This window comes from Lepidochelys kempii, chromosome 20 (genome assembly GCF_965140265.1).
Source record: "Lepidochelys kempii isolate rLepKem1 chromosome 20, rLepKem1.hap2, whole genome shotgun sequence".
Classification (NCBI taxonomy): Eukaryota; Metazoa; Chordata; order Testudines; family Cheloniidae; genus Lepidochelys; species Lepidochelys kempii.
Genome location: NC_133275.1, coordinates 21471099 through 21484198, shown reverse-complemented (window position 1 = coordinate 21484198; position 13100 = coordinate 21471099). Strand labels below are relative to the sequence as shown.

At 68.1% G+C, this 13100-nt stretch overlaps 1 protein-coding gene across 1 annotated transcript; it reads left to right on the top strand.

Annotated features, from left to right (window-relative positions):
* Nucleotides 1-3553: 3553 nt before the first annotated feature.
* On the top strand, nucleotides 3554-12767 carry PTGER1 (prostaglandin E receptor 1). Its single transcript, XM_073318878.1, is given in 4 exon segments — nucleotides 3554-3807; nucleotides 3810-3933; nucleotides 9373-10267; nucleotides 11252-12767. Coding segments are annotated over 4 exon segments (1296 nt in total). The 5' UTR covers nucleotides 3554-3782; the 3' UTR covers nucleotides 11504-12767.
* Nucleotides 12768-13100: the final 333 nt, after the last annotated feature.

Genomic DNA, 13100 nt, shown 5'->3' with positions numbered 1-13100 from the left:
GGGGGCTCGCCCCTTGCTGAGAGCGTTGGCGCTTGACCATAAACAGCCTGTCTGGATCTGCAGGGCAGGGGCTCACCAGGGGCACTCACCCCTCGCAGTCAGTGCTGGCCCCTAGCATGACCCTAGGGGGCGCTGTGCTGCAGGGAGCAGGGGGCTCAGTAGGGGGCGCCGTGCTGCAGGGAGCAGGGGGCTCAGTACGGGGCGCTGTGCTGCAGGGAGCAGGAAGCTCAGCAGGGGGCGCTGTGCTGCAGGGAGCGGGGGTCTCAGTGGGGGGGCCGTGCTGCAGGGAGCGGGGGGGGGCTCAGCAGGGGGTGCTGTGCTGCAGGGAGCGGGGGTCTCAGTGGGGGGGCCGTGCTGCAGGGAGCAGGGTGGGGGCTAAGCAGGGGGCGTTGTGCTGCAGGGGGCGGGGTGGGGGCTCAGCAGGGGGCGCTGTGCTGCAGGGAGCGGGGGGGGGGCTCAGCAGGGGGCGCTGTGCTGCAGGGAGCAGGAAGCTCAGCAGGGGGCGCTGTGCTGCAGGGGGCGGGGGGCTCAGCAGGGGGCGCTGTGCTGCAGGGAGCAGGAAGCTCAGCGGGGGCGCTGTGCTGCAGGGGGCGGGGGGCTCAGCAGGGGGCGCTGTGCTGCAGGGAGCAGGAAGCTCAGCAGGGGGCGCTGTGCTGCAGGGGGCGGGGGGCTCAGCAGGGGGCGCTGTGCTGCAGGGGGTGGGGGGCTCAGTAGGGGGCGCCGTGCTGCAGGGAGCAGGAAGCTCAGCAGGGGGCGCTGTGCTGCAGGGGGCGGGGGTGGATCATGTCACCTGCTTCCCAGGGCACAGACCCAGGCAGTCTGCGAGTGGCTGAGCTGGGGGGGTCGGTCCCTGCTGGCGACCTGCTCCCAGTTTCCATTGTTTGTACTGGAGACGCTGCATTGTTGCTATGTAAATAGCCCCTGGGGCCGCGAGCCACCAGCTGGGCGCGGAGACACCCCGGGGAAGCCGGGCTGCTGCAGGGAGCGGGGCAGTTCGTGGGACTCAGTCTGGGGGGGGCGTGCTGCAGGGAGTGGGGGAGGGTTTGAGGGGCTCGGTGCGGGGGGCATGCTGCAGGGAGTGGGGGGGGGGTTGAGGGGCTCGGTGCGGGGGGCGTGCTGCAGGGAGTGGGGGGGTTGAGAGGGTCGGTGGGGGGCATGCTGCAGGGAGTGGGGGGGGTTGGGGGACTCGGTGGGGGGGCGTGCTGCAGGGAGTGGGGGGGTTGAGAGGGTCAGTGGGGGGCATGCTGCAGGGAGTGGGGGGGGTTGGGGGACTCGGTGGGGGGGCATGCTGCAGGGAGTGGAGGGGGGTTTGAGGGGCTCGGTGCGGGGGGCGTGCTGCAAGGAGTGGGGGGGTTGAGAGGGTCGGTGGGGGGGCATGCTGCAGGGAGTGGGGGGTTGGGGGACTCGGTGGGGGGGCATGCTGCAGGGAGTGGGGGGGTTGAGAGGGTCGGTGTGGGGCATGCTGCAGGGAGTGGGGGGGGTTGGGGGACTCAGTGGGGGGGCATGCTGCAGGGAGTGGAGGGGGGTTTGAGGGGCTCGGTGCGGGGGGCGTGCTGCAAGGAGTGGGGGGGTTGAGAGGGTCGGTGGGGGGGCATGCTGCAGGGAGTGGGGGGTTGGGGGACTCGGTGGGGGGGCATGCTGCAGGGAGTGGGGGGGTTGAGAGGGTCGGTGTGGGGCATGCTGCAGGGAGTGGGGGGGGTTGGGGGACTCAGTGGGGGGGCGTGCTGCAGGGAGTGGGGGGAGCCGTGCTGCAGGGAGTGGGGGAGGGTTTGAGGGGCTCGGTGCGGGGGGCATGCTGCAGGGAGTGGGGGGGGGGTTGAGGGGCTCGGTGCGGGGGGCGTGCTGCAGGGAGTGGGGGGGTTGAGAGGGTCGGTGGGGGGCATGCTGCAGGGAGTGGGGGGGGTTGGGGGACTCGGTGGGGGGGCGTGCTGCAGGGAGTGGGGGGGTTGAGAGGGTCAGTGGGGGGCATGCTGCAGGGAGTGGGGGGGGTTGGGGGACTCGGTGGGGGGGCATGCTGCAGGGAGTGGAGGGGGGTTTGAGGGGCTCGGTGCGGGGGGCGTGCTGCAAGGAGTGGGGGGGTTGAGAGGGTCGGTGGGGGGGCATGCTGCAGGGAGTGGGGGGTTGGGGGACTCGGTGGGGGGGCATGCTGCAGGGAGTGGGGGGGTTGAGAGGGTCGGTGTGGGGCATGCTGCAGGGAGTGGGGGGGGGTTGGGGGGACTCAGTGGGGGGGCATGCTGCAGGGAGTGGAGGGGGGTTTGAGGGGCTCGGTGCGGGGGGCGTGCTGCAAGGAGTGGGGGGGTTGAGAGGGTCGGTGGGGGGGCATGCTGCAGGGAGTGGGGGGTTGGGGGACTCGGTGGGGGGGCATGCTGCAGGGAGTGGGGGGGTTGAGAGGGTCGGTGTGGGGCATGCTGCAGGGAGTGGGGGGGGTTGGGGGACTCAGTGGGGGGGCGTGCTGCAGGGAGTGGGGGGAGCCGTGCTGCAGGGAGTGTGTGTGTGGGGGGGAGCCATGCTGCGGGGAGTGTGTGTGGCACTCGGTGTGGGGGGGGAGCCATGCTACAGTGGGGGGTTTGAGGGGCTCTGTGGGGGGGATCATGCTGCAGGGAGTGGGGGGATTGAGGGGCTCGGTGGGGGGGCGTGCTACAGGGAGTGGGAGGGTTGAGGGGCTCAGTGGGGGGGCATGCGACAGGGAGTGGGGGGCCTGGCGGGCAGGCTCTCCTCATGGCAGACCCCCCTGAACTCACACCTGGGGCTGCGTGTATGTCAGGCCAGGAATCACCTCAGTTAATTCTCTTTGGCCTCCCAAACGCCTCCCCCGCACCCCGCTCCGCTGGAGACAGGATTTTCCTTCCCATCCTGTTCTACTGTGCTGCCGTGGGGCGGCCCCAGCCCAGAGCTGGCTGCATCACCGGCGGAGTGTCCCATGGCTGGGCCAGCTGCTTGGGGGTTACTCAGCAGAGCCACGAGGCTGCTGGGGCCTTCCCCTTGGAGACGTCTGAGACACAGAGCCAGCAGCTCAGGTTTGCCGCGGACTCTGAGCCTGGCCTCAGCCTATGGCAGGCGGCCAGGTTATGCCACCTGCCGCAGCCCCCCCTGCAACTCACCTCACCCCACCACGGCCCCCTACAACCTGCCCCCCCACCCTACAACCTGCCTCTTGCCACAGACACCCCTTTCCACATACCCCTCCAATCTGGGCACCAAATCAAAGGAAACGACAGGGTGACTCATTCACACATTCCAGCCCCCACCACAGCTCGGGAATGGGCCGGGCAGCCTGGCAGAGAGCACGCCCCCCCCCCAGCTCTGCCGGTGCCCCTCAAGCCTGACCCGCAGCCCCCCGCTAGCCCCGCCCCCCCCCAGCTCTGCCGGTGCCCCTCAAGCCCGACCTGCAGCCCCCCGCTAGTCCTGCCCCCCCCCAGCTCTGCCGGTGCCCCTCAAGCCTGACCCGCAGCCCCCCGCTAGCCCCGCCCTGCCCCCAGCTCTGCCGGTGCCCCTCAAGCCCGACCTGCAGCCCCCCGCTAGTCCTGCCCTGCCCCCAGCTCTGCCGGTGCCCCTCAATCATGACCTGCAGCCCCCTGCTGGCCCAGCCTTCCCCCCCCGGCTCTGCTGGTGCCCCTCAATCCTGGTCTGTCTCTTCTACTCTGTGACCTTCTGTCCCCTGATTCTGTTGGCCTGACTCAAGTTGGCTCAAATTGACACCGGTCCCTGGCTGGTACGTCGTCCCTTCCCTAAACATTGCTGAGAAGCAGGAGAACCCAGCTCCCATTTGGCCTGGAACTGCCATGTGTCTGGCAGCCGCCCCCCTGCCAGCGGTCCTGGCCTCAGGCCCCTCCCTGCACCCCCAGCTGCGCGGGATCCAGGCGCCCCGGCTTCAGCACCCGGCAGACAGCCACCGCCTGGAGTCGTGAGCTGCGCATCCCAGTCCCAGGCCAGGTAAGCCCCATGCCCCCTCCCTCGCTGCCTTGGCCTATCGTGCCCCCCACCCTTGCCCATGTGCCCCTGCCCCTCCCCATGCCATGCACCACCCCAGCCCTGGCCCATGCGCCAGCCCAGCCCATGCAACCCCTGCCCTGCTCTATGCACCCCCCACCCCCCGTTCATGCGCCACCGCCCCAGCCCGTGCGCCCCGCTCCCCAGCATGTCCCCCCCCAAAGGGGAGGAGGCTGCGTGATCTGTTCATGCCAATGGGCCGCGTGTGAAAGGACCTGGATGGGAGGCTGGGTCCCGGCGTGGGTGCAGCCCGGGACAGGTGCTGCAACCAGCCGCTCGCCCGGCCCCGCATGAGCTCATGGCTGCGGAGCTCCATTACCGCGGCCTGCAGCCATTAGCACTAATGGGCTCCGTGTGGGGCGGCTCTGCCGGGAAACGCCGCCCGCTGGAGCCTGGGCACGGCAGGGCCGGGCGCCACCTCGCCCCACGCGCGGCAACAGCTGGGCAGGTCCAAGAGGCTCCTGCCCCACACCCCACAGCGCCCCCTGCTGGCTGGGGTCGGGCTGGTGCGAGCACTCCCTGTAGCGTGGGAGGGGTCACGGTGCTGGGCTGCAGCTCTGGGCCTGGGCTGGGAACTGGGGACACCGGGGTCCCCCCAGGTCCTGATTCCACCCACCTCACTGCTAGCCACTCCCTCTCCCCTGCCCGCTTTGCCCCCAGCCTAGCCCGTCCCACCCAGTGTCCCTGGCTCACTCTGCATGCCAGGAACCCCCATGGGACTCGATTCCTGGGTACTCAGTGGTTTTCCACAGACATGTCGGGGGTTGGGGGGGACCTGTTACCTCCCCCCGCCTCCCCCATGACCCCCTCCCTTCCCCTGCCCTCCCCACCCCCACTCCCCCATAGTCCCCTGTTTCCCCTGTAACTCCTCCTTCCCCATCTCCCGCTCAGGTCCCCTCCCCCAGCTGTCCCTGGCACCCTCCCCCTTCCCATCACCCAACACCAAGGCCAAGACCCCCCAAGGCATCGAGGTTGGCCCAGGCCAGAGAGATGCGACTGTGCAGGGCTCACCCGCACCCACCAGGGGGCGCTGTGGGGTGAGGGCAGTAGTGCTGGCTGTGGGGATGGACATCCATGAGCCCCTCCCACCCCCCCAGGCACCTCCAAAGCCTTGGCTGGGGGCGGGCAGCAAGTCGATCCCCCATTGCACATGTTAAGGCCATTGCACCTGGCCCTGTCAGAGGCAGGATACCGGGTTAGATGGGCCCATTCCTGGGTCATTATGTACCCAGCACTCCAGCAGCTGGCGCTGGTCCCTGGCTTCACCGAGCCACGGCCCCTCAGCCCAGGAACCTGCCGGTCAGCTGCACCCATATGAAGCTGATAACCCACAAGGGGCCATGGTGTCCCGGCTACCAGGCATCCCCCTACCCCACCTGCCAGGTACTGGGCTCAGCCTGTGCCCCATGGCATTGCCCTCCAGGGGCTTAACCTGGGTCTGCAGACTGGCTAGTGTAGACGGAACCCACTCCTGAGTCACAACGGCTCTCCATCCCAGAATGCACTGCTCCCCCTTCCAGTGCTTCTCTGCCGCCTGCTGATGCATGATGGGAGAGCAGCCTGGATTTTCCCACAATGCACATGGCCAAATGTAAGTCAGGGCGGAGGCATAAGGACGGTGTGGGCACCACTCCTGCCCAGAGATGGTGCTCGCTCACCGAGGGGTGTGCCCTAAGCCCCACGCCTGCTCAGCACAGGGGTCTTGGGCCCGGACATGGGCGCCTGCCCTGCCCTGGATGGGGCCCCGCTGGGGCAGGACTCACATGGCTGCCAGCATGGCGCTGGCCCCCGCTGCCCCCTTCTCTGAGTCCCACCTGCCGCCATGCCAGACACCAGGCGATGTCCCCATCGCCGTCCCCAGCCAGCCCTGTCTGTCCCCGTCCCCAGCCAGCCCCATCTATCCCCATCACCAGATAACTGCATCTATTTCCGTCCCCAGCCAGCCCCATCTAACCCCATTCTCTGCCAGCCCCGTCTATCCCCGTCCCCAGATAACCTTGTCTATCCCCTTCCCCAGCCAGCACTGTCTGTCCCCATCCCCATCTAACCCTGTCTGTCCCCGTCCTCAGACAACCTGTGTATTGCCATCCCCAGCCAGCCCCGTCTGTCCCCGTCCCCAACCAGCCCCATCTAACCCCATCCCCAGCCTGCCCCAACTATCCCCGTCCCGAGCCAGCCCCGTCTATCCTCGTCCCCAGCCAGCCCCATCTAACCCTGTCCTCTGCCATCCCCATCTGTCCCTGTCCCCAGCCAGCCCCGTCTAGTCCCTTACCCCACCCCCCAGCTACTGCTTGATCTGTCACCTTAAACCTTTGTCTGTCTCTCTCCTCCCCTTTGCTAAGGTATTCTCAAGAGCTGGTAGACTTCTTGGTGTGTGCCGGGTGCTGGGCTGTGCTGGGGCAGTGGGGCTGGGCATAGGGCCGGAGAGATACCAGGACGGTGGGGCTGGGCTGGGCCTGTTGACAGTCACCATGTTGCTCTCGGAGCCGCTTTCCTCACCAGGCCAATGCAGTGACTCCACGGGCAGTGGGGGGCTCTCCGGGTCAGTGCCTGGATCCCTGGGCCAGCAGGATGGGGGAGCCACTGGGCTCTTCCCAGGCGGAGATGAGAGCTTGGGGCCGTGGCAGCCCCCAGTGGTTTCAATTCTCCAGCTCTGAGGCACCAGGGACCTGTGATCCATGGAGCTCGTCAGCGCCCAGGGACCTGTCCCGGCTGGAGCTGTTCAGATCTCACTGGGCTGGGGGTAAACAGCGACTGGCAGGAACTGATGCCACCCACAGGCCTCATGCAGAGTCTCCTTCCCTCCCTGGCCTAGAGGTCGTTCAGCTGAAAGGTCTCGGGACTCTTTAAAGGGGGTCTGGGACTCAGGACTCCTGGGTTCTATCCCCAGCTCTGGGAGAGGAGTGTGAACAGGCCGAGCCGTTGGGTGACTTTCCCCTGGAGCACATCATCCCTGCAGTGTTTTGTAACCCGCCTGGGGTGATGACACAGCAGGGGCTGCTGGCCCCAGGCACTGCCCTTGGCATCTAATGGCCACAGTGTCCCACGGGGAACAGGGCTGTGTGGCTCCAGGCACTGAGCTCCAGAGCACCCGAGCTCCGAGCAGCCCTGACACCCAGGGGATGGGCGAGGCAGGAGGCTCCAGCCAGAGCAGAGTAATGGTCCATCTCAGCCGGGATTGAAGGACAGCGTTCCTTAGGGAATAGAGCCCTGGGACTCAGGACACCTGGGTTCTGTTCCTGACTGCCCATGGGCAAGTCCTTTCCCCTTGCTGCATCTCAGTGTGCCCGCCCAGCCCCCCCGGGTAGGAATGTGTCGCCTCCCTGCATCTGTGGGCCTGTGAGCTCGGTTCCATCGGCCCAAGGGGCCCATCTACCCTGGTATCCCTCCACCCTGCAGAGCCCGCAGCCCCAGTGGGTAGCATGCTGCATACAATGTGCCTGCTAGGATCCTCCATGGACTGGGGCAGGATGGGCACCAGACAGGTTCCAGTGGCATGGGGCAGGGTGCCATAGGGGACACACCCCATAGGCAGGGTGGCATGGGGCAGGGTGGCACACGGGACCACCCTGTGGTCATAGGCAGAAGCAGTGTCATGGGGCAGGGTGGCACAGGACACACATCGTAGGCAGGCGCAGGGTGGCATGGGACAAGGTGCCATAGGAGATATGCCCTAGGCAGGGTGGCATGGGGCAGGGTGGCACATGGGATGTGGCATGGGCAGGGTGCCATGGGGCAGGGTGAAATGGCAGTTATGCCCTAGGCAGAGTGCCATGGGGCAGGATAGCACAGGAGATATGCCCTAGGCAGGATGGCATGAGGCTGAGTGCCATAGGGGACACACCCTGCAGGCAGGAGCAGGGCGCCATAGGGGACGTGGACGGGACAGGGTGGGACAGGGTGGGACAGGACAGCATGGGGGCATAGGGGACATATCCTGTAGGCTGGGCCAGGGTGGCATGGGGCAGGGTGGCACAGGACCCACCCCATAGGCAGGGGCAGGGTGACGCATCCCTTACACAGGGTGGCTCGTGCCCGGAACATGGAACAAGCCAGAGGGTGTCAGCTGGCTCCATTGCCGGGAGCTGGGCGCCCCGCGTCCAGCCCAGCACCACCGGGCCGCTTGGCAGCTGGGGTCACCCCCTCCCTGGGAGCTGTGGGGCGGGAGCCCGCGCGCCGAGCTGGGCACCGGGGGGGGGGTGGGCGCGCCCCCTGGCGGCGGCCCGGCGCTCCCCCCCCCACCGCGGACGGAGCGGGGCCGGGCGCAGGGGGGCGCTCGGGGGCGCAGCGCTCCGGTCTCTACGCACGGCCGGCCGGGGAGACAGAGCGCAGCACGGCGGGACCCCGGGGCTGGGACTCGCCCCACCGGGGAAGGCGGCTGCCGAGGCGCGGGGCGGGGGGTCTCCGAGCGGGTCCCGAGCCCTGCGCCCCCCGACGGGGCGTCGATCCCTCGGCCAGGGCGGCTCCGTCTCTGCCCCGTTCGCAGCCGGGACGGGGCGCGGGGGGCCCGGACGTGCGCTCCCTTGGGGGCGAGCCATCCGGCCGCTTGGGAGTGGGGCGCGGGGTGCCTCTGAGCACGGTAAGGGGGCGCGGGCCCCACGGCAGCACCGCGGGGCCGTCTCGGGGGTGGGGGGGTAGCTGGGGGGGGTCCGGACTGCTGGCCCCGGAATGGGGGGCCTGATGGGGGGGTAAATGAAACAGAATCGCCCCCCCCCCGTACTGACCGGGACTGGTGCTGAGCTCCGATCTGCTCTTTGCAGGGGGGAAAGGGGGCTGGGTGCCAGGGCCCCGGTTCATTCCCCTGCTCGGGGGGGGGGTCTAGAGCGAGGGAAGGGGGGTTTCTAGGAGTCTGGGTTCTCCTCTCTCTGCTCCCCCAAGAGTCACCCCTGGGCTCTCTGCAGCCCAGCGACCCAGTGCCAGGGGGCGTCATCCGTGGGGCCACACGGGGTTCCCCGGGGGGTTCATTCCCCGGGCTCAGGGGAGGCAGTGGCAAGAGGGGCCAGTCCTGCTCCTTGGTGCCAGTCCACAGGGGCACCCTGGGCTCCAGCAGCGCTGCCCTGCCTGACCGGGGGCCAGTCGCCCCGCCAGCCCTGGGTTCAAATGTCCTGAAAGTTGGGGGACCCCCACAGAGCCAGGAAACGTGCCCCGATTCCCCCATTTCCTCTCCCGCCCCAGCTCCAAACTGCTGTCCCCACCCCAGCAGGCCTGGGGGCGGGGGTAAATGAGAGCCCACAGCTCCCTCTGGAACCAGCAGAGGGCGCCTCCCCCAGTGCGGGGCGGGAGAGGGGACCGTGGGGTTCAGCCCCCAGCGTGTGGGGGCATTGCCGGGGCCTAGTGGCAGTGGCTCTCCCCTGATTCCCATCTCTCTCCACCCTCCCACAGATGCCCATGGCTGGTGCCAGCTGCAGACACTGCTGAGAGGATGTTCACCAGCCACCCGCCCAACACCTCCCTGCTGGGGGCGCCCTGCAGCCCCGGGGCACCCCTCCCCGTGCCTGTTGGCGGCTTGCGGCTGGGGAACTCCTCGGGGGGCCAGGGGGGCCAGGGGGGGCCCTCGCCAGCCATGCCCATCTTCTCCATGATGCTGGGCGCTGTCTCCAACGTGGTGGCCCTGGCCATCCTGGCACAGTCCTACGCCCGCTTCCGGCGCCGCTCCAAGGCCACCTTCCTGCTCTTTGCCAGCAGCCTGGTCATCACAGACTTCGCCGGGCACGTCATCCCGGGCGCCTTCGTGCTGCGGCTCTACGCCACCCGGCTGAAATGGGATGCCATGGACAGCACCGGCGCCATGTGCCAGTTCTTTGGCGCCTGCATGGTCTTCTTCGGCCTGTGCCCGCTCTTCCTGGGCTGCGTCATGGCAGTGGAGCGCTGCGTGGGGGTGAGGCGCCCGCTGCTCCATGCCTCGCTGGTCACCTCTGTCCGGACCAAACTCACCCTGCTGGGCCTCTGGGGCTCCGCCCTGGGCATCGCCCTGCTGCCCATCTTCAGCTTCGGGAGCTACACCATCCAGTACCCGGGCACCTGGTGCTTCATCAAGGTGCAGCCAGCGGAGAGCTGGCGTGAGGTGACCTTTGCCTTGCTCTTCTCCCTGCTGGGCCTGGCCTCCCTGCTGGTCGCCCTGGTCTGCAACACCCTGAGCGGGGTCACCCTGGTGCGGGCGCGGCTGCGGACCCAGCGCAAATGCGGGCAGCGGCGTGCCAAGGCCCATGACATCGAGATGGTGGTGCAGCTGGTGGGCATCATGGTCGTCTCCTGCATCTGCTGGAGCCCTATCCTGGTGAGTGAGGGGGTAGGGTGGGGGCCATGGAATACAATGGGGTCCCCCCCAGTGCCATGGGATGTAGTGGGAGGGTTGCCCCAGGAGTGCAAGGTTGGAGGGATTTCCCTGGGGGTCAGGGTGCAAGGGGATTCCCCATGGGTGTAGGGTGGGCTCCTTGGGGGTCAGGGTGAAGGGGGGATTCCCATGAGCGCAGGGTTGGGGGTTCTCTCTGCAGGGACAGGGTGCAGTTTGGGGGTGTTCTCCAAGGGTGTAGGACTTGGGGGGGGGTTCCCTGGGGTGTCAGGGTCGGGGGGGTTCCCTGCAGGGACAAGGTAGACTGGGGGTGTTCCCCATGGGTGCAGGGTTTGGGGGTTCCCCATAGGTGCCAGGTTTACCCCCATTTCAGCCCCTCCCCCCGTGGGGGCTGCCCTGGAAAAGGCTGGGGCTGGCCGGGCGGTGGTGGGGAGCCCAGGTGATGCCGGAGCCCCAGTCGGCACCATCCTGATTCCCCCCCCCCTCCCCGGGGGAGGATTGCCCCCTGGGCCCTGACCTCGGGGGAGGCAGGAGCACGGGTATCTGCGCTGCTGCTGATTCGGGGGGGGGGGGGGGGGTGCTAGGCTGATGCAGCAGCGCCCTCGTGTGGTTGGTGGCTGGTAACTGCACAGTCACGCTTGGCTCCAGGTGTACATGCTGCAGGGTCCCCCCCCCAAACTGTCTGGGGTAAGTAGATCAGGTTGGAGGTGGGTCAGGTTGGGAGGGGAGCGGGATGAGGCCGTGGGGCGGCGGGCTCAGGATGTGGGGAGGGGGATCAGGCTGTTGAGGGGGCTCAGGTTGGGGGAATCGGGCTGTTGGGGGCCTCAGGGTGGGAGGGGAGGGGGATGAGGCTGTTGGGGGGGGGAGCTCAGATTGAGGGTCAGTCCCAGAGATTTAGGGCCAGAGAAGGGGTGAGGGGCCAGAGTCAACCCTCCCCCTCTCACCGCCGTGCCCCTCCCTCCCCTGCAGATCTTCGTGGTGCTGGCGGTGGGTGACCGGTCCGGCTCGCTGGGCTACCAGAAGCTCCTGCTGCTGGGCGTGCGCCTGGCCTCCTGGAACCAGATCCTGGACCCCTGGGTATACATCCTGCTGCGCCGGGCCGTGCTTCGCAAGCTCTGCGGGGTGCTGTGCCGCCAGCCGCCGGGCAAGGGCAGCCGCTTCGAGCGCTGGGAGGTCAGCTCCTTCCACAGCTCCGAGCGCAGCATGGTCGGCCGCTCGTAGGCGCCCCTGTGCCCCTGCCAGCGCCTTGGCACCGGCTGGAGAGGCGCTCGGGAGGAGGGGGGCGGACGATGGTGCCGCACCCGCCTGGGGGGGGCCCCCCCCTGCTGCAGCCGTGGCAGGCGCTGAGCCAGATGGAAATCTGGGGCAGGGGCCGTTGCTGCCGGGGCCCACCCAGCTCCCGGCTCGAAGCAGGAGGCACCTTGGACATGGGGCGACAGGTTGCACAGGTGTTTGGGCATGCGCCGGGGCGGGGGGGCACAATGCCATGGTGAAATACGGGAGTGGTGGTGCAGGGTGGTTTGTACTCAGAGGACCTGGCCTGAGAGGTAGCAGGGCCTAGTGGTTACGCCGTCAGCCTGCGCATCAGGACACTGGGGTTCTGAGCAAACCGTGGCTTTGGGGGAGCTCAGGGCCTGGCTCTCTCCAGGGAAGCAGCATATTGAACCAGGCCTGTTTAACTTTTGGGGAAACTGAGGCACAGTGAAAGGAGGTGATGGCACCAGTCTAGCAGGGCCCACCTGCCGGGGCTTCCTGCTGCCCTGGCCGAATCCATTCTGCCTCCCTCAGTCCCCTGGAGGGGATTCGTCTTCACTTCCTGGCCTGGCATGGGCAGCGTTGGGATGTGGCTGTTAGAAAACTGTGGTGCCCCACCCCAGAGGTGACTGCATGCCAGTGCCGAGCAAGGGTTTCCTGTAGAAAGAGCCCCTGCACACACCCCAGAGGTGGCTGCATCTCCATGGGGCTGTGTATACTGCACAAAGTGCCCACAGCTTGCTCTCGACCCAGGGGACAGCTTCCCCCTTGCACCAGGCCACCCTCCCTGTTCACGGGCCCCAGCTGAGCCCCCTGGCCCCAGGCTAAGCTGGAGTGGCAAGTATTTGAGGGGGGCAGGTTGGGAATAAGCCCCCACTGGACGTGGGGGTTGAGGTAAAGGTACGTGGGAGGTGCTCTGCTCCCTTCCCCAAGGGGCTGGTGCCATTCCCAGGATGGCTGGGGAGATGTCCCCCACCCCATCCCCATTCTGCCACAGGCCCCCAGCCCCACTCCCCTAGGCCTTGCTTGGGGACAGTCACCATCTGCAGAGCTCCAGGACATGGGGGGAGCTGGACAGGGGCTGGAGGGGGGTCAGGAATGAGCCCCCAGCGGCCACAGGGAAAGCCGGGGGGTGGGGAACGCTGGCCCCAAGCGGGGTGTTCATTTCCCAGCATGCCAGGGGCCCAGCCCGCAGGGCGGCGCTGGGAGCTCTGTACAATAAAGAGCTTTTACCGATCGCTCTGGTGTCTGGGCTTTGGTTTGTGTGCGCGTCCCCATCTCCCCCATTCACAGCTGGCAGCCTGAATCCCCACCCCCATCCCTGCCGGGGAGGGGCCCCCACCCGAGGGGAGAGGGGAGCCCCACCTCCGCCACCGCCCCCCCGCAGAGCTAGAGGCCCAGCAAACTCAGCCCATGCTGCAGCCTCCAACCAGCTCAGTCGATGGCATCCCAGCTGCCCCTCCCAGCCGGCCAGTCCCCTGCCCCGGGGGCTGGATCAGAGCCGGCGCCCCCTAGAGGGGAAAGGCCCCGTGTCCCCTTCCCTGCCCGGCCCTTTCCCGTGACA